At 38.9% G+C, this 24,938-nt stretch overlaps 1 protein-coding gene across 1 annotated transcript in view; it reads left to right on the top strand.

The window, feature by feature from the left end:
* The first annotated feature begins 8,497 nt into the window (after positions 1-8,497).
* WDR44 (WD repeat domain 44) overlaps positions 8,498-24,938 on the top strand; it is an 80,927-nt gene continuing 64,486 nt past the window's right edge. The window contains exon 1 of the mRNA XM_060138142.1: positions 8,498-8,838. Within this exon, the coding sequence (XP_059994125.1) occupies positions 8,762-8,838 (77 nt within the window). The 5' untranslated portion in view covers positions 8,498-8,761. The remainder of the gene's footprint in view (positions 8,839-24,938) is intronic.

Here is a 24,938-nt window from a genome sequence, read left to right as displayed (position 1 = left end):
TGCCATGACCTACCTAGATTCATGGTTCTTAACTAGCAGAGGGAAGATAAGGATATGTACCCCTGGAGTCGTTTTCTATTGTTTCATAACAAATTACCAATTTGTTAGTGACCTAAAAAAGTGGCCTAAAAAAATACGAATTTGTTAGCTCACAGTTCTGTAAACCAGAAGGCTGGGTAGTGTGGCTGAGCTCTCTGCTCAGGGTCTAACAAGGCTGAAATCAAGATGTCAGCTAGGCTGCTTTCTCGTATGGAGCTTGGGATCCTCTTCCCACCCCATTCAGGTTGTCGGCAGAACGCAGATCCCTGTAGCCAGAACACTGAGGTCCCCCTTTCCTTACTATCAGCAGGGAGCTACTCTTGGTTCCTAGAGGCCACATTCCACACCCCTTGGCCCCAAAGGCAGTATACAGCATAGATGTTTGCTTTCTTCTTTCTAGATGTTTGCTCTCTTTTTTTTTAGATGTTTGCTTTCTTCCAAGCCTGCCAGAGTGTATTTCTCTGACTTCCTTTTCCCACCAGTCAGAGAAAATTCTGCTTTTAAAGGGCTCATGTGATTAGGTCAGATCCACAGGTATAATCTCGCTATCTTAAAGACAACTGATTTGGGACTTTAATTACATCTGCAAAATCCCTTCATAGCAGCACCTAGATTAGCATTGAATTGAATAACTGGGAGAAGATGTGTGTATAGAAGAAGCTAGGAAATCTTAAGGGTCTATCTTAAAATTCTGCCTACCATAAACGCCAATGTTGAGATGTTCCTATTTAGATAAATACCATAAAAAGTGGGAAAAAAAGAAATATCAACCAATTGCTTTAATTTTTTTGTTGTAATATTATTATTTCAGACACTTCACTCATTAATATGGCTCATTTGCTATAAGTTAGTCAAACTAGAGGAAACTCTGGGAAGATAACAAAAATAAAATAAAATAAAATAGAATAAAGTAAGTGTGACCTTGGGCTTAAATCTTCACCACTAAATGCTAGCTGTAAAACTCTGGGTAAGTTACTTAACTCTTCTAAACTTCAGTTTCCCTACCTATAAAATGGGGATAATAGTAGTATATTCCTCATATAGTGCATGATGGATTAAGTGAAATAATATGTGCAAAGCACTTAATACAGTATCGAGCACTAATTTAATGATAGCAATTATTATTTTATCATTGAATGACATAAGACATGTAAAACTGTCTCAGAAAGCATAAAGAATGATTCTGATGTAACATATTATCACTAGGTACACATAGAGGGCACACCATTAGACAGGTATCCTGTACATAAGGTGAATATGTTTAGTATGTACACATATTATCACATACTTATTTAATGTACCACTTTAATTGTGCAGTTCAAATTCCCACTTATCTTTGTCTCTGAACACATTCAGCATAAACAAATCAGCATACAGTTGACCCTTGAACAACACGGATTTGAACTGTGCAGGTGCACTTATATGTGGATCTTTTTCAATAAATACATACTACAGTACTACGTGAACCGAGGTTGGCTGAATCCGAAGATGTGTAACCACAGATACGGAGGGCCAACTGTAAAGTTGTAAGTGGATTTTTTGACCTCTAACCCCCACATTGTTCAAGGGTCAACTGTATGCTCCCAAGATGAAGAACATAAAGAGGACTGATAATCATCTTTAAATAGATTAAAGGTTTTGTATGGATTTAGCAGCCAGAATTATAACCAGTGGAAGGAAAATACAGAAATGCAGATTTGGGCTAAATACAATGAAGAGATTCGTTAACATTTATCAAAAAAATGGATCGGGTAAATAGTAAGTTCCACGTCCCTGAGTGACCACTTATCGGGGAAGTTTGTAAAAAGAATTCATGCATTAGATATGAGGCTTACACTAGTGACCTTTAAAGTCCCTTCCAATTGTAACAGCACGCACACATGCATTAGCCTGATTGATATTTCTATATAAATGTTTGCCACTAGATTGTTTCACCAATTAAAAAATACATATGTATATGTGTATATATATGTATGTATGTATATATTCCTTTTCTTCCCTGAAAGAAAAATAAAAGATCTCTTCCTCAGAATTTGACCTGGAGTGAAATTTTGAAGCATAAATTTCATATGTCTTAGTTTTTCTCTCTTTAGATCAGGCCACATATACTGCTTATTGTTTTGAAAAACAAAATTATGCTTAGTCCATATTATTTACAAGTGAACCTCTAATATTATACTTTGCTTCTAGAAGCTCCATATCAGTGCATCACTTCACAGTTGCTTTGGAAATTACCGTTACCATTCTCTTTGTGTGTCAGGCCTGCAGTGCAGAAAATATGACTATTTTTTCCAAGTTCATTTTCTCAGTGGCCCTTATTAAACTGTTCCAAAAGCTAAGTGTGACACCTGTAATAGGCCCAGGACTCACAGTCATGCATTATATTGGGAATGAATCTCAGATCTTCATTTTGTGTGTAAGTCTACCTTGTATATGATTGCTTATATATTTTCTTTCAACATTTTCCCCTTGTTTACAAAGTAATACATATTCACCGTAGAAAACTGAGTCATTATATAAAGGTACAAATAACCAAAACTTTCATTATTATTTTAATCAGCAACCAAAGACAATCACCATCAAGCATTTATGAATATTCTTCCAGAATTCCCTATGCTTATATACACATATAGATACACAGATAAATAATCTTACATAAATGGGATTATTCCTCATGCAGTTATTTCATGACATCTGTTTTCATTTAATGCATCATGAGCTCCTGTCATGTCAATGAATATAGAGACTTACCCCTTAACAGCTGGTGGTTAGCACATTGTTCCTGTCTGCTAGTAACCCTTTCTTGAAAAAAACATCCATTGCATACTCCATGTGGTCCGTGAAGAAGATGATCACAGTAGTCTCTCCCCACATGATGTGTGGCAGGGAATCAGTTGACCCAGAGAGGTTTCCTAAGACCAATCAACATAGACCCTGAGATATAATATATCAACACCAAGAGAAAGTTTTACTTCCTTTGGGATTGAGAATTATTAAGACATTATAAACTGAAGTTGCCTGCAGCCATCTTTGCTGAGTACAAAAAGGAAGCTGTCTGTGATAGGAAAATTGAAGCCAAAGCACAAAAAGAAGCAGAGATAAGCAAAGAAGAGAGGCAGACAGAAAGAGAAAGTTTTGATATATCTTAGACCCTGGATCCAGCCATGCCTAAAGCTACTTCATCTGGACTATAGTCTGTGCTGCTATAAGACAATATATGGGGACTTCCCTGGTGGCACAGTGGTTAAGAATCTGCCTGCCAATGTGGGGGACACGGGTTCGAGCTCTGGTCAGGAAGATCCCACACGCCGCAGAGCAACTAAGCCCATGCACCACAACTACTAAGCCCATGTGCCACAACTACTAAGCCTGCATGCCTAGAGCCCATGCTCCGCAACAAGAGAAGCCACCACAATGAGAAGCCCGCGCACCACAAGGAAGAGTAGCCCTGCTCGCCGCAACTAGAGAAAGCCCTCGTGCAGCAACGAAGACCCAATGCAGCCAAAAATAAATAAATAAATTTAAAAAAAGACAACATATGCTTTCCCACAAAATTACTGCGTTATGCAAAGTTGTTCAATAAAAACCACAGGGCTTATGGGGGAAATGGGGCTATGAGTGCAACATTTAAGAACTGTCAGTGACACATACACTAAAAGATACAAACCTAATGAAAATGGTAGCAGTTTTACACGTTAAATGGTTAAGAAATACATAAATACTACAATAAATATGGTGCTTTATTTTGAAAAAGAGCTAAAGTTTGCTTGTGGAAATGGGTTATCGGAAGGGTTGCAACTTGTGAATTATTGTGAAGTGGTGGAAGGAGGGTTATCTGAAATCAGATGGAAAGTTGTAACACTCCATGTGGATGGGTGTGACTCAAAACACACAATGAAGTGAGGTAACTGGTAGACGTCTGAGGTCTGTGTGCGTGTATTTTGTGTATTCCTATGCAACTTGATTCATCTGGGTGTAGTTTTCTGTTTTCACCTGTATCTGGCTGACAAAATTGCACATAAGCAAATGCAAAATTCACCTTCTGCTTAAATTGTCTCTAATATATTAGTCACAAAGGAATAGACAAGTGTTAGAACAGTCTGTACTTGACTATGTTAGCGAATAAATTCCCTTTTTTTGTTTAAGATAATTCCAGTTAGCTTCCTTCCAGGGTCCTGAATAGTAATACATGGCTACAAAATATTCCCTTGCACAATACTAACACATTTTAAGTGTCAGGCTGGCTTTTCTGTGTCTCTTGACACATTTCTAGACTACCACTCTCTACTTTCAGTTCTTGTGTGCTCAGAGATTGAAAATTAATTTTAATATGAACATAAACTATCATTAAGAAGGTGGAGTAGACCTGAAAAAGATATAAAAATTCCAAAGCCAAATAGATTTTTTGAATTTGTACTATTATAATCTGTAACACAACTGACTTTTCAAACAGATAATTGAAAGTTGATGATTACAGAATTTAGTCTTGGCCCTGACAAACTGTGGCCAGTTTCAGAATGATTTTTTCATGGATTCTTATATTTCAAAATCCACAAAAACTCTCACAGAGATTATAATATTAAATCTTTTCATGTCAATATTGTATCTCAAATCACCTAACCCTGTACATAAAAAGTTTTCCCCTGAGTTATCATGTTAGCTCTTGTTTATAACAAAAGCCTACATGCATTACAGTTTTGTTACTGATGTTTTGAGTGATTATCCTTGGGGTTGGAGCAAAATTGGCTCCAAGGATACCGCCATTTTGTATTATTCTTGACAAGAGGAGAGAGCAAGTATCCCACAGACAAGCTGTTCTATACACTGGCTGTGACCCTAGCCTTTGAAACTCCTAAGTAGAGTTTATGCTGTGCAGATAAGGAGGCATAAAAAGTTTCCTTAAACCCACCTTAGCCCTAGACCTGTGCAGTTTTTATAGTCATTGGAAATGAGCCAGGTGGGAAAATGTTTTATTCTCATTTTTATCTATATGTATAATTTTGTGCCATTATACAATTCTGTTGTGAAACTAATTCAAACAACCATTTAATTTCAGTGTAATTTCAGTTCTCAGTTACCCTAGAAAATAGTATCCTCTGGATCAGGGGTTGGCAAAATTTTTCTGCAAAGAGCCTGAGAGTAAATATTTTAGGCTTTGAGGGCCATAGAGTCTCTGTCCCCACTACTCAACTCTGCTCTGAAAGCAAACATATACAATATATAAACAAATAGGGCTGGTTGTGTTCCAATAAAACTTTATTTACAAAAAGAGACAGCAGGACAGATTTGTCCAGTGTACCAGTACCGTAATTTGCCAACCCCTGCTTTGGACCAATAGCTTTCTTTTTCTTTCTTTCTTTTTTTTTTTTTGATGGAGCCTTGCAGCAGTCTCTTGAGACTCAAGGAAAGCCAAGCAGGCAGGAACCTGAACTATCCCTGCTTCAAGTAAAATTGTTTTTATTTTTATGATATGTGGACTTTTGCAAGAAATTAGGCTTGATTAAAGGGTTCCATTTCTAATAAGGAGAAAGGCTTCAAAACCACTGCCTTGGACTAAGCCTAAAACCTGCTGCTTTAAAACTCAAGAACAGATGTTTCAGGCAAAACAAACACATCTTCTGACATCTTTAAAAATGATCATAGGTGGTACACATGTGTTTTGATGTTCCCAGAAATTCACTTTCTCATAAAATTGATAAAAGCATTTACACAGATAATTTTAACAGCTCTAAAAATGTTATCAGCTTAATCTTTCCTAGTTCATTTTAACTGTTTTCTAAGTATAATGTTTAAAGTACCTTAAAAGGTCCAAGAGAGGTGGTATGGTATAGTGAAAAAAAGCACCAAATTGGGACTCTGTGTTTTCATCCATTGTTAGATTGTGAGCTTCTGGAAGAGAGGAACTAAGTTGTCTTTTTCATCTTTGAATTATCCTCAGCACCTAGAATAATACATGACACCAAACTTTAATTTTTTTTTTTTTTTTTTTTTTTTTGGTACGCGGGCCTCTCACTGTTGTGGCCTCTCTCGTTACGGAGCACAGGCTCCGGACGCGCAGGCTCAGTGGCCATGGCTCACGGGCCCAGCCGCTCGGCGGCATGTGGGATCTTCCCGGACCGGGGCACGAACCCGTGTCCCCTGCATCGGCAGGCGGACTCTCAACCACTGCGCCACCAGGGAAGCCCCAAACTTTAATTTTTAAGGCAAATGTAAATTCACTATCAGAAAGCTAGGAAGAGAATAAATTCAGGTAGTTTATTTACTTGTATCTTTCCATAATCCATAAGGAAAATAGCATATCTCTCCTAGTGAGCAACAAAATAAAAAGTTAGTACTTTGAGATATATTTTTATACCTAGGAAATTAACATGTTTAAAACACATAAAAGCTAGGGACTTCCCTGGTGGTCCAGTGGCTAAGACTCTGTGCTCCCAATGTAGAGGGCCAGGGTTCGATCCCTGGTCAGGGAACTAGATCCCGCATGCCGTAACGAAGAGTTCACATGCCACAACTAAAAGATCCCACGTGCCGCAACTAAGACCCAATGCAGCTAAATAAATTTTTTAAAATAAATTTATTTATTTTTATGTTTGGCTGTGTTGTGCCTTCGTTGCTACGCCCGGGCTTTCTCTAGTTGCGGCGAGCGGGGGCTACTCTTGGTTGCGGTGTGCGGGCTTCTCATTGCGGTGGCTTCTCTTGTTGCAGAGCACAGGCTTCAGTAGTTGTGGCTTGCAAGCTCTAGAGCGCAGGCTCAGTAGTTGTGGCGAACGGGCTTAGTTGCTCCGCGGCATGTGGGATCTTCCCGGACCAGGGCTCAAACCCGTGTCCCCTGCGTTGGCAGGCAGGTTCTTAACCACTGCACCAGCAGGGAAGCCCTAAATAAATATTTTTAAACAACAAAAAAAGCTAATAATTATTGGACAGTGCCAAAAGTCATGTCCTCACAAGGATCCACAAATCCCTTATGTGCAATTCTTAAATCTCAAAAGCTCTGGAAACCAAACATTTTTGTTTTGTACTTTTAGTAACTTATTGACAGTTAAATTACTCTAATCTAAACTTACTTGACAGTAGTAGCTGATCTGAACTGAAGGAGGCTATTTACTGGTATTTATTTACCACGCATGAGTAATCATATGGTTTACTGCAAAATATATTACCCTATTTCATTATGCAGCGTTTTCCCTGAACTTCTAGGGTGTTAAAGAATACACAATCTATGGCATTTGGTTTTACACAACTCCAGATCTTTTCCTGGTTGCTTTCCGTAGTAATCTAGAGCCCCATTCCAGCCTGAGGCCATGCCATTGGTCCCACTTGTCTTTTCTGCGACCATCTTGAGCAACAATTGAGGCTGCAAACGGATCAGACCGCCTTCCTTCCTGTCATGGCAGTGGGAAAAGTAAATGTGCCTCCCAATCCCATAGAAAGTCAGTATTATCACTTTGATGGTCCATGATGCGTTAAGAAAGACCATCTTGGTCTTTTAAAAAGCACCTTTCTATTTTCATCACTGGACATTGGGCAGTCGAGGATTAGAATTAAGTTACCAGCTCTTAGCCTTGCAACGGAATCTGCTCAATATATATTTACCATTTGGCTGACGCACATCTTGGGCAGTATGTAAGAATTTCTCTTGCATTAAGTGTGGGCAAAAATGCGTATTTGTAGGGAGATAGTAACCGGCGGCCCAACAGTGGCTCAGCTCCAGTAACAAATCCATCATTACTCCATGCAACTATCACGCTCCCCACGTATCTCTCTTGGACCCCACCCTCTGGCCGGCAGGATCGTATCTAGGGATCTCAATTAGAGAGCTTGTAGTAAATAAGACGGGTTATACCCGTAACGCTAGAGGAGGTGGACCTGCCTACTCCCTAGGGTGGGATATTCCGCGCTTGGAAAAATTAAAACGAAGTAGATTCAAACCACAATGCTAACTTTTCCCGACAGCATTTCCTTGTAAGAAAAAAAGCAGACCCCAAATCACCCCTCTAAAAATGCCTCTTTGGAACTGCAGAGTTAGTGGGTAGAACACTCTGCTGGACCCCACCTACGTCGGGGGCGCTCTCACAAGGCCGGGGAACCTCGCCGCTCCTGCGCGGGTTCTAGACTCCTCCCCTCAGGACGCTCATCACCACCCTTCCCCGCTACTTCCGGCCCTCACCGAACGCCCTCATCGCGCTTGCACCGTTTTGATAGGCTCTTCGAGTACAAGAAATCTGAGCGCTGCTTCCCAGGAACCGCCCCCGCCTCCTCTTCGCCCCGCCCACGCCTTACTGGCCTCTCCTGAAATCTCGCGAGGGTTGGTGAGCGTCCGTATTTTGCGGGCAACTAGCTTTCCCAGCTGCTGTAATTGCAGCTGCGGGAGAAATTGGAGCTGCTGTCGTCGGCGTGCCCCCCCTCCCCCACTGAGGAGAGCCACCGCCTCTTCTCTGCTCTCCTCGTACACCTATCGCCGGGAGCGGCGGCAGCAACAGTCCCTGAACCCACCGGCGCCTCCTCAGGCGGCCGCACTGCTGGTCATTCCCTCAGTCCGGCAGCTGCCGGCGGCCCCCTGCCACTGTCCGGCTCCTTACTGCAGATCGTCTGCTCCCTCCTCATCCTTCCCCGGGACCCACCTCCCCACGGCCTCGCCGGGGTGGAGGACGACGAGGAGGAGACGAGAGTCACCCTCCCTCCAGGCGGCGCCGGCTCCCTCACCCGCGGGTGTGTCTTATAAATGGCGTCGGAAAGCGACACAGAGGAATTCTTTGATGCCCCTGAAGATGTGCACCTAGGGGGCGGCTACCCTGTAGGGTAAGTAACCGGAGCCATGGCCCACAAGCCGGGCGTCCCCGTCCCCCGGCTTCCCCTGTGCCTTCCCCCGTGCCTTCCCCCCTACACCCCTCCCAGGGCCGGCTGTGTCCGCCACCGCTGCTCCTCTCCGCCTCCCTCGGGCACTTAAGAGAGAGTCGGGGGAGGGCGATTGGCCACTTCGGGCAAACCCTCCTCTTTTCCCTGGTGAACGGCCCCAGGTGTTCCTTTCTTGTCTTGTCCAGCTTTCTAAGAGGTGGGACAGTTTACGAACCTGAGAGCCGGAGGTTTGTATTTGTGGGCTTCAGAGCATACTTTGGAAACATCCGTTTTAGCCTTGGGGGCCATAGTTTAAAGGAGCAGCAACAGGAGAAATTACAGTGCCCAGTTTTTTTTTTCTTTTGCCGCTAACTTACCTATTCGTTTCAGAGGTGGCTGTACCTCTCCCTATTTTGCCTTCTCTTCGTTGCACAGAAAGAAAAGGAGCGGAGCGCGGAGTGGGGGGGAAGATTGGGTGTTTACTTAGGAAAGTCCTCTAGGTGATGTACTCTAGATCCACGGTGTTTTATTAAAATAGCACCTTGCCGTGAGGCAAAGGAAATCGAAGACAAGGTCCTTTGCCATTAGGGAGAATGCGGTCTTAAAAGAGTAGCCGGACATAAATGTGCACAACCGACTACAGAGATACAAACAAGTGCTGAGTAATCTGTGGTTAGAAGGAGAGCCACAGCTTTGTGCTCTTTATCTAATTCTGCAAGATGTTTTAGTGGTGATTAATATGGGAGATTCTGAGTAGGAAATAGAGTAGTTGGAATGCTTCGCTTGCCTGGGACTTCTACTTACCCACTCCTCCGCTTTTCAAAGTTGGAATATGTTTAAAGCGATTTCACCGAACTCTTCTACTGGGCTTGTGTGGAACTAGAGGCAGTGAAATACATTTTCATGCTATAAGAACTTGAAAATCGGTAAAATTTGTCTGTTAATGTAAGTCACTAATATGGTTCCAGGAGTCAGCTGCCTTCAATTTGCAAGCTTACCCGTGGAAGAAATATCTTAATGCAGATAATGTTATCTGTACATTCTAGAAGTCGTTCTAAAACCTAATATGTATTATATATAATATATACCTCAAAAGTTACAGCAACAAAATCAGAGAGAACTTTCTACGTTGGTAGATCGCTGATGAGTGTGTTTCCACCAACCTTCAAATCACTGTTATGGGATTTGGGGGCTGCAATGGCCAATCTTGAGATGGCATTGAATCTCCTTCAAGTTCAATATATGAAACAAGTTCATAGCTAGATGTTAGAGGATAGAAAATTCACTTGGATTACCAAGTACATTGGAGCCCCCTGAAATTAAATTTTGTCTTTGTGGTATTCCCTTTAAAGTTATGAACTGTCAATTCAGGTTAAATAAGAGACCTAATCCTTTAGTTGTTGTTGTTGTTGTTGTTTGTGTGTGTGTGTGTGTGTGTGTGTGTGTGTGTGCGCGCGCGCGCGCGCACGCGTGCGCGTGCGTGGAGGGGGAAGGGAAATAACCGTCGACATATATGATTTAATCAATTTAGAGCTATGTGAATATTGTTCCTTTTCAATGAATATAACAAATTTAAGTTTGAAGGACAGCTACATCAGGACCTGTGTAAACTGCCTAGTAGTCCAGGACCTGGCACAGAGAAAGAACTGCAATGTTCATTCCCTTCTCCTTCTTTTCTTGGAATTAGCAAATTTAACTTCACACAGTGCTTACTTTGGGAGGAAGTATGCAGAACTTGGAGTTATTTAACGTATCCAAACTGAATGAGTCATTTTGATAGAATTGATAGAGTCACTTATTCCCTCGTGGGATAATATAGTTTCTCAAGCACTTTGATCCTTTGATATGCTAGGTGAAAAGTAAAAACATCTCTTGGGACCCAGCCTTCTGATTTTAACTCTAACCTGCCTATATATTGAGAGTGTTGAGCTCTGTGGATAAAACTGTTAGTCTGTGAATTTTTCAGCTCCATTCTGCGTTAGTGAGGGGATTTGGAAGAGAATTAGACTCATCTGGAGAATTGCATCTGAAAAGAACTAGCTGTACTGGGAGGACTGCACAAGGTTGGCATCATTAGCATTTCCTCTGTCCTTTGTGACAGTTTTTGTCATTTTGCATAAGGTACTGTGAGGAGACTTGGCTGGGTAACTAACAACCTAGAAATGCAGTGAGAAATCTTGATTTGTGGAAACACATGGTATCACTAGATATCTGGTCATTAGAAGTATCCTCTCTCCCTTGAGATACACTTGGAGTAGCATACCATACAAACTCTAAGAGGTTAACAGACTGAGTTTGGGCACTTTAAGAAATGTTCCTTGCATTGCGCGTTCTAGAGTACACAGACCATTTCACCAAATTGTAGTAAACTGAGTAGACTGTTGAGAGTAATCTCGTGTTTTGTTAATCAGCAGAATCCAGGTAAACAATTCATTTCCTAAAATTGATTTATTTCTTGTTTTCTCCCTCCAGTGGTGTCTTCAACTTTGTTATTCTACTCTTTGAAAGCAAATTTAATAAGTTAAAAATAAGCCCAGCTGTTTATAGAAAGGCTTGATTTGAATGCACCCTACTATAACACAGTGGCAGATCATCTCCACTTGTACAGCTTTGCAGTGTACATCAGTTATAATGCTTTATTTTGATTGGTATTTTAAGTCAGGTTTCCTTATTCTTATCTCCGTTTTAATGAGAAACCTTAGGCTCAGAGAGGTTAATGAATTGGCCTAGGAGACACAGCTTATAAATGAAAGCTGGGATTTGAAACCAGTTCTTCGGACTCCTACTCCAGTATTTTTTCTAGTACATCATAGCTGCCCCATCCTGGGTGTGTGTGTGGGGTGTGTGTGTGTGTGTGTGTGTGTGTGTGTGTGTTTATACAGGGTAACCTCCTCCAAGAGATGCTGGAGTAAAATGTTTTAGGACCAACTTGCTAAATTGAACTGATGCATATATTTAGAACTAGCAGCACAAACTTTTCAGTTCTCTTGGCTAGAAATTCCCACTTTCTCTTTCAAGAATGTGTATCTTGTTTTGTCAGATAGGAATGTTATAAGATCACAGCATGTTACAGCTGGAAGGGACATCTAGTTAAACTCTTCATGTAAAATGTTGTGAAAGCCAAAGCCTGGAAAAAGTAAAGTGACTTGTCCAAGGTGCCACAGCAAACTAATGGCAAAGTTAGGACTAGAATCCAGATGAGTTTCACAGTCTAGAGTTCTTTTCTGCTATCATGCTGTCTTTTGATAAAGCAGGAAAGGGAGGAGGAAGTTTGGTATAGTAGAAAAAAGCCCTGGACTATGAGTCATTTCATTTCCTCATCTTTAATTCGAGGAGAGTTTAACAGACTGGATGGTATTGGGTACATGATTCGAGACCCATAGATTTGAAATTAAATATTTACTGGGTAAATTATATATGAAATGAATGTTCCTGCTAATTTGTGTGGATTATACATACACCTACTAAAGGCTGGCACTGAAACATGTTATAAAATTAAATGTGACATTTTGAGCATTCTTTATTTTTGTGTTGGCAACCAAAATATTTGTATTTTGGCTATACTTGTAATCAGCTATACATATACATATATCCCCATATCTCTTCCCTGTTGCGTCTCCCTCCCTCCCACCCTCCCTATCCCACCCCTCTAGGTGGTCACAAAGCACCGAGCTGATCTCCATGGAGTCACAGTATATTATTTTAGATTGGAGTAATGACAAAATCTTGATTTTTAAGTTATGAGAACTGAGATCAAACTGCTCCAAAGAATTGTTTGGTCTGAAAAGTAAAAAGTTGCATACTGCCTTTGTTGAAAACTCAGCTTCTCACTTAGGCCTCAGAAACATTTCTCTCTGAATTGAAAATTGATACAAGTTTCAATTAAAAAGGCCTTGGAAGGAAGGCTAGAATGGTAACATTTTTAGAGTAGGAAGGGACAGGAGATCATTTAGCCCAGCCCTTCCATTTAACTGAAAGAGAAACCTAGGCTCAGACAGGGGAAGTGACACATCGCTGATTAGTGGCAAGCTCAGAACTAGAACCCAGGTCTCCTGATTCTTCATTTATACCGTGATGCCTTGTCTGCAGAAGGAGGGGAAGTGTTGCCAGGTATCCCTGCTGTAGGTTTCTGGCACTTACCCTGTTAGCGGGACTCCTAAGATGGTCAACTGCTATCTACCATGATTCTGTTTCTTTCATGCCTTTCTGTCAGAGGACATGGACTGTTCTAGGATCCTAACTTTTGTCCACTAATTTTCTCCAAGTCAGGGTGAAAAATGGTGACAGAATAGCTAATCTAAGAACAGGGATGGTTATTTGTTTTGTTTTGTTACTGTCAGTCACAGTGTATTATTTTATTTATTTATTTTAACATCTTTATTGGAGTATAATTGCTTTACAATGGTGTGTTAGTTTCTGCTTTTAACAAAGTGAATCAGTTATACATATACATATATCCCCATATCTCTTCCCTCTTGCGTCTCCCTCCCTATCCCACCCCTCTAGGTGGTCACAAAGCACCGAGCTGATCTCCCTGGAGTCACAGTATATTATTTTAGATTGGAGTAGTGACAAAATCTTGATTTTTAAGTTATGAGAACTGAGATCCACCTGCCCCAAAGAATTGTTTGGTCTGAAAAATAAAAACTTGCATAGCTGCCTTTGTTGAAAACTCAGCTTCTCACTTAGGCATCAGAAACATTTCTCTCTGAATTGAAAAGCGATACAAGTTTCAATTAAAAAGGTATTTGTGTGCTATGGGTTACTTAAGGAAAGAGTCCTTAAAAATGACTGTTCATGGGTTGGCATTTAAGCATAAATTGTATTTAATCATGGATTATATTTGATTGCTATTGGCTTTGTGGATGATAGAAATATATTTACATATGCTGTTTTATCACACCCATGTAGCATCATATAGAAGTGGGGGGGAAACCTTCTGCATATTAATTAGTAAATTCAGGCTCTAAATTTAGTGGCCTCAAACTGTCAGTTTGGTGACCCATTGAGGCGGGACAGTCCGAACCAGTACTGCAATTTGGGGGCTCAATTTGAATCTGTACAAACTCCTGTAAACTGAAAACTTTATTCTGTTCTTATGATAACCTACTTTGTAAAATAGGGTAGATAAAATTTGATCTTTAAAAATATTAAAAACCTAGATTTAGGATGTTGACCATTCAGTGGTGATCCTACAGAACAAAAAATAACTTCTAATTGTTGATATTTGAGACTTGTGTAACCTTTACATTACATGACAATCCATGTGTTCTCTTTGGTTCATTGTTTTGATTTTGACAAAGTCAGGTGAATTTGCCGGGCAAGCACCTTGAAGAGGCTGTTTGTTTCCTCCTCACACTCTGCCTGCAGTTCTGGTAATTACTTCCTGGGGTATGGAGGAAAGGAGTGGTGGTGGTGGTGGTGGTGGAGGAGGTGATGGAGATAGAGTAGGTGGTGAAGGTAGCCCCAGCAGCCGAGATAGAGAGACCAGGTTCTAAGGCTGCTTCTGGGGCATGGGTAACTGAGACCAGACAAATCATACTATTTAGCATTGTTTTAGGTACATGCCTACACAGTGAATTAAACAACCCTTTCTGTAAGAGATTAATAGCCTATAAGAATTACCTCAAACAAAATTTAAAATCATAAAAATTGTAGGTATTTAACCTGAATTGATAATTAACCTACATTTGTTTTCTACCCAGAGCTAAGCTAATTTCTACAAACTTTCACAAGGTTATTCCCCCCTAGCTGTCAGATATTATTCTGCTAACAAGCTAAACCTTTAATTGGGTGCTTTCCTTACTCTTCAGAGCGGAACCTTATCTATTCTCTTATTTCAAACTGAGCAGTCTTTGTGTTAGTCTGTCATCTCGTGATTCAAGATTGTGGAAAAAGCACATAAGACATAATGTGGGCCTCATACCTGATGGCAACCCCAATGTTTTCCCCCATTCAGTATACAAATTTATCTTGGTTACTATAGCAACCAACCTATCAGTTATTCTTCTAGCTCTTTTGCCTTCTCAGATACTAGGATTACCATATAATCAGGTTCTGCTAAAGCTCTTCAGGTCTTAGCATTTTATTACCAGCCGCAGCTGTCTGGCAGTTTACAGCTTGGCATTCCATTAGTGTCAGTCGGTTTTAAGTCCACAAAACCTTTTTGTCTCCAAACATTTTAAACATACAGAATTTAACAGGAACATGTTTAGGCAACATTTTTCTCATACTGATTTTCTCAGTTCCATTGTTAGTCATTGTCTTGAAGATTGAATGCATTACATCACTGGCATCCAGTGGCCATCCATTTGTCATATCAGCTAGAATAAACTTCAAGATCAAGAGTGACCATTTAAGAAATATATGCAAATGTGAAGTGACTTAAAAGTACCTTGATTCATCAGCAACTACCAAATAACCATAACTACCTCTAACAAAAATGATTTCCGTAGGTTGTAGAAAGAATGTTTGGACCTTTCATTCTAATTTGAGAAAACAGTTTCGAAATTTAATAGGAGAGGTTATCTTTCTTTTGCAGCCTTTGAATAAACGGGAAAAGAAAGGTAAAGACTGCATAGTTGTATGGGTCTTTATTATGTCCTTCTGGGTTTTTTTTGTTTTTTTTGTTTTTGTTTGCAATACGCGGGCCTCTCACTGTTGTGGCCTCTCCCGTTGCGGAGCACAGGCTCCAGACGCGCAGGCTTAGTGGCCATGGCTCACGGGCCCAGCCGCTCTGCGGCATGTGGGATCTTCCCAGACCGGGGCACGAACCAGTGTCCCCTGCATCGGCAGGCGGACTCTCAACCACTGCGCCACCAGGGAAGCCCGTGTCCTTCTATTTTTTTATCTCTTAAGAACTTCAGAATTCAAACAACTAAAAGAGTTTTAAGTTATATATATGTTTGTTTTGCTAAAAATAAGGATGTTGAAGAAATATTTAGGATATATAAACTGGTAGTTTATGTCTTAGTGTTTGTGTTAATGTTTGGTGCTCATGCTTGTTAATATTGTGTGGTATAGTAATAACTTCTAAATATGCATAATTAATCTCAGTTTAACTGAGGTGGTTAATCTTTTAGTCATTTAGCCAATATTGGTATCCGTTTCTGTACAGAACTATAACGTAAGTAATTGTTACAGCTACTGCTTTGGGCAGCACAGATCTAGAATGTTCTGTCACCACAGGACGTTCTCTTGGGGAGTGCTGCTGATGCCTCCTGGTGGGGGCGGCTGGAGAGATGCAAGTTGGGCTATGTTGGCTATCCCTGTCTAAAAGGCAGGCAAGAAGATATTGGAACCGCTGTCTGCATTTTATGCCATGTTTCGCCAGGAACTCAGTCTGTTTTGTTTTACCAAACCTCGAGCTGGAGCACATGGTTCGGGCAAGGATAGTTCTTACATATTTGTAAATTGATTTATAGCAGTCTTAAAAGACAAAAAGTGAAACCACATTTGGTTAAGCATTTAAAAAATATATATATCAAAGTAGAATTCTCTTAAGATATTGTGTGTACTTTTCAAAAAGTGTTTGTCTTTCTGAATTAGAATATTATGTAGTGAGCTTGTAAGTTTGTGAAATGATTAAATTAAAATTTCCTGGCTTGAATTTTTATTTAAATCATATTCAAATGGTTTCATTTTAATATTAGTTTATCCTATTCAGAACTCTGGTTACCAAATTCTGAGGATGCCCCAAGGAGAACTTTATTTTCATTGTATAAACAGGCTTAAGAGCAGAAAAGGTTTTACTTTATCCGCAGGATCCTAATCCTTAAAATTTTTAAAAAGAAGGGGGAGGGGAGGATAAAATTTTTTTCAAAAAGGGCCAAGGATGAAGCATAAAAGTTTTGGAAACTACTGACAGAAAAGTTTAACAATGTTTTCCAGTAGGCAGCCTGTACAGAGCAACCCATACCTGTTTAAAACCTACTTGACCACTCACTACTAATTGTAGTAGACTATTCCAGTACAGACTCATTGAACCATGGGCATTCTTATGAACCACAGGTCAAGCTCTCTAGAGGACCAATAAATAGAATATAGAGCTGTATTCAAACCCACTTTCTCAGAAGCAGGCATCCTGGTTACTAAGTAGGCTCAAGAGAAGAGGTAGGAGTGTTCTTTCTGGCATTGCTCTTGAACTGGAAAGACTAGCCATGGATGAACTTAATGTCCATAGTCCTCTTTTAAATTTGTTCCTGCAAGTCTTTATTTAAATTGGGAGACTGAGGAAATTATCTTTCTAGTTATTAGCAGTACTATTAACAATTTGTGTGGTTTTTAAAAAAATCATTATTTTAAAATATACCTATCTACCCAAATGGCAGGTGGTTTGAAGGTTTCCTCCCAACCCCAATTCCACCCCATTCACCCCCAGCTTTCTCCTTCCTAGCTTACCTCAAGGACATTAGTACAGAGATTCCCCAGCATAATGACTTGCTGTTCCTTACAACTGAGAAGGAACAGTGATGGATGAAATATAATGAATGGGTGGGTCTTTGGGAAGGAATAAGGGAAAGATTGGTTAAACTGGATATAGCGGATGCATTGGTAAGTGGGAGGTTAAATTGGATATAGCAGATGCATTGGTAAGTGGGATTGGTTAGTGTCACAGGTGGGGTAGGTCATTGGATTAGCAGAAGTTAGGTGAGCGGAATGAATAGGTAGTTTGATAAAACTAGTACCTTTGTGAGTGAAAGTGAGTGGGTTTGTCAATATTTTGCAATTGGTATTTTATCTTTATTGGATTGGCTTTAGAGATTAAGGCTAATGACTGAGATCAGTCTTTTTTCCTTTAAGTGAACTTTACTATGCCTATTTTTATCCCAGGTCATAGCTCCTGGTTGTTGACTTTTAACCTTTGCCTTACTTCCCAGCGTAGAGAGGAGATGTCTGCAGTTGATGTGTAGCAGCTACAAAAGGTTTAGGTGGCGATAGGATGCTCTATGGTGTTCCACTTCTCTTCACAATTTCTTCTACTTTTGAACTTCCTGGTTCTCTGAAATCTTCACTCCCTTCCCCCATCCCTATACAGTTCCTATAAGGGTGAAGGGAAGAAATGGAGGGGGCTGAGACAAGGACAGTGGTTTGGATTTATGGGACCTTTATAACTTGGGGACATCCTGTACTCAGTAAATATTAAGTGTTAACAGTGAAGCCTTGGGAAGTGTTGCCAGTTATCGTGCAGTCATATCAATTCCTTGTTACCAACTTTCTTTTTTCCAGGAATGAATGTATTCCCAATAAGAAAGAAATAATATAGTACTGCATGTTGTTAAACATGCAAGAATGGTAATGCCATACTCTTGATTAATGTTGGGCATTCATTTTCAAAGTACTTTTATTTACATTATCTCTTCTGATTTATCCTGCAATTCTGTAAGATAGGACAATTTTTGTGAGCTAGGTAGGGCAGTTATTATGCTAATTTTGCAAATAAAAAAACAGCTCAGCATAAATGGGGGTCAGCCAGCAAAAGTGGAATTTCACTAATTTGTGGTAATTAGATGATGGTTTTGAATGGAGATGTAAAACATTAGGTTCCTCCCGCTTCACTTTTCTAAACTATAAACATTTTTCGATGTTATATTTTAAATGTGAATTATTAGAATGATGAGGCTGACTCTCCTGCCATTTGGGTATGTATAATTCACTGTTGAAAACAACAAAAAGCAGTATTTTTTATGCTTTTCTTTTTAAGCTTTGACGGAATTGATTATGGTACGGTAGCTAGGTCAGAAAATGACCTTGCTACTGAAAGAGCTGGAATCCCAGATACTGCTAACTGCATTTCAAAGGGTATGTTCTTTGTTCCTAAGGGAAAAACCCCTCAAGATGTGAGACACTGCTGATTTGGGCTTCTGTGCCTCATCAAAAAGTCTTGAGCACAGATTTTTTTTTTCTGTAATTGTTTTGTAGATTGTTGTCAGTTGTTTAGTTACGCCACATTTTTTTTCCTTTTTTTTTTTGCTGTATAACTCTGATTCATATTTTTGGCTACAAGCCACTAATTGGAAACACAATGTTTCTTTATTTTTTTTTCCCTTCCCCTTCAAAGGTATTTTCTAGCAGTCACAATGAATGCATGTGGGAGTTTTTAATATTTTCCAGCTAATCAGACCTCTTTTAGCTATCAAATTAATGGGAAAAATACATTCCTAGTAGCTAATGAGAAAAATTACATTCTCAGTAATTACTATTTAAGATGTAAATAAGGATGAATAATCTCTTTAATAATAAACTTGGCCTACAGATTGTTTTATGTAGGTAAGCATTCTGGGTAATTTGAGATTTTTCTAGAATATTTATGAAGTTTTTAATACATGTTAGAGAATGCAGAAGTAGAAATTCAGATACATAAAGCATAGAAGTAGAATTTATAACCTAAAGTGCTTAATTACTGAAATATGTCCAATTTTCTATTATTCATGATATTGAGGGAAAACATGAATAATTAAATGTTACCAGTTACACCAAAACCTCAGCTCAGTCATTAGTTTACAACTTCCTTTCCCATCAAACCTTTTATCAGAGATAACAGTAATTTTTTTCCTGTAATTTAAAAAACAAAATAAATGGTTTAGTTTGAATTTTTGTTCCTCTACCCATCTTTGGTGATAAGTAGTGAACTCAAAAGAAGAAAAGCAAAGAATCTCAAAGTCTGAATAATCAGTTCATTGATAATAGAATTGATTTATTTAAATTTTTTAAAAAGGGGGGTTGTGACAGGTTCTCCCTTGGTGGCGCAGTGGTTAAGAACCTACCTGCCTACACATGGGACACGGGTTCAATCCCTGGTCCAGAAAGATCCCACATGCCGTGGAGCAGCTAAGCCCGTGCGCCACAACTACTGAGCCTGCACTCTAGAGCCCCTGAGTCACAACTACTGAAGCCAGCGTGGGTGCCGCAACTACTGAGCCTACACGCTGCAACTGCTGAATCCCGCACGCTCTAGGGCCCGTGTGCTGCAACTACTGAAGCCCACGTGCCTAGAGCCCGTGCTCCGCATCAAGAGAAGCCACCACCATGAGAAGCCTGTGTACCACAACGAAGCCTAGCCCCCTCTCGCCACAACTAGAGAGAGTCCACAGGCAGCAACAAAGATCCAATGCAACCAAAAATAAATAGAAATTTTAAAAAAAGATTAGTACACCATTGGGTGTTTTAGATAACTTACAAAATCATATTAGCACGTTAACTTGATAAAGCTTCTGTAAAGTGGCCTGTAGCCCAACATCTTGTTTACTTTTTAAAAAGTAAGTTACAAAGTGATTTAGCATAATTGCATTAGTATTGACTTTTCCAGACAGTCATAAATTTAGTTATCTGTTTCTGTTGCAATTTTACTAGAAATTATTTTAAATCATTAATAGATGTGACTTTCATCTAACCCACTTTGACAAATTGGGACATTGTGATATAGCTGCCCTACCCTGGAGTTACTGCTTGAATGTGGGTATTTATTGAATGATTGTAAACGTGCAGGGTAGAATGGTTTTAGTTTAGAATTCTTAAGTAGGCCCAGGGAGCTGATATATTTTTCTGTTTATTTTGTCAATAAATAGATTATCAAGCTGTTCTTTCAGGAATATGGCGTAAAACTACATGAATTACATAAATCAGTTTGGAAAAATCAGCTTGTCATTTTAGACAAGATAAAGCTGCTTAAGTTCTACTTTAAGCTTTAATTACTTTCTATATGACTAGAATTATATTTCATTATAAAGTTTCCTTTGATTTCATTATAGATCACTTAAAAATGTTGCCACAAAACCTATATTGAGAAAACAGAGAGCCATTGTGCCAAATTTTCTCTCCATCTATTTCTATTAATATCAATGGTAAAATAGTCATTAGGTATTTTAGACATATTCTGCTTCTTGGCTTTCATAGTATTTAAAACCTAAAATGGTCTTTCAAAGGATAATAAAAGTAGTAATTCACATCTTGAGGATTCAGTTAATTCCCTATTAGATAACTGTCATAACTATATTCTCCATTTTTTGTTAATCTTGTTAATAAACCAGTATTGCCATGTATCAAGGGAAACCCCCTTCTGTGGGGGGTTTTATGCTTAGCATGTAATCTAGTAAAACTTGCCATAACAATGTAACTAATTAATAAATACATTCATTAGTGATATATACGCATCAGTATATACATTTTAATTCCAGTGAACGATGCTGCATACCAAATTTTTAAAAATTATGCACCTAGAGCAAGATTTAAAAAATAAAATGGTATCTTATTCTCTAAATTTGAACTGTTCTTAATTTTTCTTCAACCTGAGGTTTGGTTCTGTTTTTGATTTTTGCTTTGTTTTTGTTGTTTTCCTGCCTGGCCTAAGTGGGGGAAGAAATCCTCATGTCCTTGTTTTGTGAGCACCAGAACCTTTTTGATTACTAGTTTAGACTTAGCACTTTTGTGTTGGTCTTAGTTTGCCATCAGATCTTCCTATTTCAGTTTGCTGGGCTTTAGAAATCAAAACCCTTTAATTACCTGCTTATTTTAATGACTAGCTAGGGCCTTATCTGCGCTCACCTCCTGTTCACCTCAAGGACCTTAGAATCCCAAATCTTTGTACAGGCAAGCTGTTCTTTGCTCTGCTTGATTCAGTTTGTTGATGTACTGCTTAAGCTTATCTTACTTTTATAGTTTCCTGATGGCAAAGGCAAAAAGAGGTGGATAAAAACAAAATCAAGCTATAGGACAATTTTCTGTTAAGCCCTTGGTAGTCACCTTCTATAAGAAAAATGATTGCCAAGCCACCAGCTTTATTCCAGCTGACTCACTCTATGCTTCCTCCTTCCATGTCATTACTCTTTTTTTACCTCCTTAGGAGTCTGTCAGGAATTTTGCACCCTGACAAGAGGCTTCTTCAGAGCCAACCATCTTTTTTTCCTCAGAACCTAAAATGTGAGTCCTCTTACTGACAAAAAAAGAAAAGAAGACCTTGTTAGTCCGTTTTTCTGTGCGTTGCCCAATTGTTTTGGTATATTCTTTTCGCCCAGTATAATGAGTAGTCTGGAAATGGAAATGTTAAATGTGAGATCACTCTTATATTTTGTGTAGTGGGTCTTTGAGTTCCTACTTGTTTAGTTGACTATGAAGCAGGTGGCAAATGTAGCTTTAGTCTGCACATTCCTTCCACCCTGTTCTCAGAAGGCTTACAGGTTGTGTTTTTCAGATAACCCTCAGGTAAGAGGTAAGAGAAACACCAAACCCAAAAGACAGAAGGATCTGTCTATAGCTAAAGGGTGAGAAACTAGAGGTAGGATGGCTTATGGGATCTGACTGTTTGAAACTACAGAAATTCAGTGTTCTTTTTTAAAGTAGACTTAAGCACTGATTACCCTAAAGCCATAGTGCATGAGTGATGAAGATGGAAAAGATGATTCAATGATTGCCTGGAGAGAAACCACTCGCTAAAGCTCTGAAAAACCAAGTTAGACTATTACAGTAGTCAGCCATGTTTATACCTGATTTCAAAATGTGGGTTTTGCAGTAAGACAGGCAAGGAAATGCAACTGGCTTCTATTTGGGGAATCTAATCTGTACGAGTTCTTAATACACACTTGTATTGACTGCCATTCAAATTGAGGAGCCATTAGTGCTTCAGGTTGTGGGAGGATGTTGAGACAATTGAAAAGCAAGTTCTACCTCATATTGTAGAAAGCTCATCAGTTTTTTTTATTGAAAAAGAACGTATCTGAAATATTTCTGATATCCCTTTTATAAAGTGAAGTGTCCTAAAATGACTTTGTAAATACAGTAACCGGATCCATTTTTAATGACAACATAATTTTAATTGATATTTATCCAGAAAGTTGGCTGTTGATCTTTATTTGACCTATATAGGTTAACTTCATTTTTAACACGAAGACAAATGATATAAATATTTTTATAAATAATGGTTATAAGTCAGTTTACATATCTAGAGATTTATCAGTTTGTTACAGTAGCCATCTTGTTTTTGTTTTTTTGAGGGGTTCAATCTAAGCCAAAATAATGAAGCTGTTAATAGACCTTACTACTCTGTTTCACTGAGTGTTTTTGAAAAATGTACATAATAGCATATATACAGTATTTGCATTTGGGCATATCCACTGAATGCATTGTCTGGAAAAGCTTTGACTAAATTCACACATGTGCAATTTTTTTCCCCAGTCAGTAAATGCTGTTGAATACTTAGATTAATATTTATACAATGACATTGGCCATACAATTCCTCCCACTTTGTCCCTTTATCACACACGGACAGATCATAGAATTAATTGTCCACCTAATTATTTTAGGGGTAGGGTAGAGTTGCCAGATAAAATACAGGACTCCCAGTTAAATCCCAATTTCAAATAAACATACTAAAAATAGATTTGTTGTTTATCTGAAATTGGAATTTAACTGAGCAGCCTATATTTATGTTTGCTAAATCTGGCAACCCTAGGTGGGGGAGAAGCAAAAGGAGACTAGTAGGTATGGGCACAGTTGTGAGACTTAAGTACAACTAAGTATGCAGTGACAAGGATCGCCTTTTACTCTGATTGGGAATACCGAGATTTTTGAGTGCAATGTTAATTTTAAGAGTCCAACTCTTTTTTTCTTTGTAAGTGCATTCCTGAAAACAAAGCTCAGAAATAACAAAACTTAACAATATATTGTTTAGAGATACATGGCATTTTAAAAATAAAAAAGTAAGGGAACAATAAGTCAAATCTGGGCTAGTGGTTCCCTCTAAGGCAAAAGCAGCAGAATAGGGCGGACAGTAGCTGCCCTGGTCTTGATGCTGTTCTCATTCTCAGGTGACCTAGTGAGTCACAGTTCATTTTATTTGTTGTGCTTCATAATTACATGTATATGCTACATTATACTCTTGTACATATCAAATATAGAATAACAGTTTAAAAGTTAAAACATAGGCTTCAGTGAGAATATTAGCCTATATGCAAAGTTTCACTGCTTGTACTTTCCAAAATAAATCCAAAATCCAAAAGGTAAAGAGGCGTTCATTTCTCTCTTCTCTGGGTTAGCCATCCTTAGTTCTTTATATCATTCTACTCAGTTTCTGGAACATTCACCAAATTGGTTTCTGTCTTTTGGATATGTTCTGTTTTTTCAGTGTTTCTTTTAAAATGTATCCCAATGATACACGATATTCTAAGGCGTGCTCTTATCTATCAGTGGGAAGTAGAGTAGAATTTACCACTCCCCTTGCCCTGGACATAATAGTTCTGTTAATTCAGCCTAAGATCACACTAGCTCTTTCAGTAGTCATATCACAGCCTTTACTGTCTGAGCAATCAACAAAAATACCTAAATGTTTTCACATGATTTGTTGTTAAGTCATATCTCCCCAATCATGCATTTTACATTTATCCCTATTACATTACATTCTGTTAAGATTTGGCCCATCCTTCTAACTTGTTGAAATATTTTTGGATACTGTCAGCCAGTATATTCCTTATCCCTCCAACTTTGTGCCAACTGTAAATTTGGTAGATATACCATCAGTTTCCTCATTCAAGACATTGAAATGTCAAGTGGGACAGAACATCAAGTAGGATAGAGTACAATAAAAATTATTTAATATTTCCTTATGGTTTTTCATTGATCCATTAATCACACCTTGAGTAATGTTCAACCAGTTACACACCCACCTAAGTGTATTCTAGCCTACATCTCTTTGTTGTCTAAAAGGATATCATGAGAGAATTATAAAATATAGTGCGTAAATCCAGATTTTTTGTGTGTGTACAGTATTCCCTTTATATTCTAGGCCAGTAACCCTATCAAAAAAGGAAATTAGGTTAATCTTGCATGTTTGGCTTTCTGTGAGTGCTTACTGACTCTTAAATGAGTATCTTTTCCCCACGCCTAGGGCCCTAAAACCATTTCACAATGTGTTTAAGAATTTTGCTTGACATTGACATCAAGTGAATCTGTTTATAGTTTGTAGCATCTACCTACTTTCCAGTGTTGACTACCAGAGTTTTCCTTAGCATCCTTTTCCATCTCTGATTCTTCAGAAGTTTTAGAGATTGAACTCTATAAATTCTCAGAGTATG

Source organism: Lagenorhynchus albirostris, chromosome X (genome assembly GCF_949774975.1).
Source record: "Lagenorhynchus albirostris chromosome X, mLagAlb1.1, whole genome shotgun sequence".
In the NCBI taxonomy this organism is placed as follows: Eukaryota; Metazoa; Chordata; class Mammalia; order Artiodactyla; family Delphinidae; genus Lagenorhynchus; species Lagenorhynchus albirostris.
This window is presented reverse-complemented; position numbering and strand designations above follow the sequence as displayed.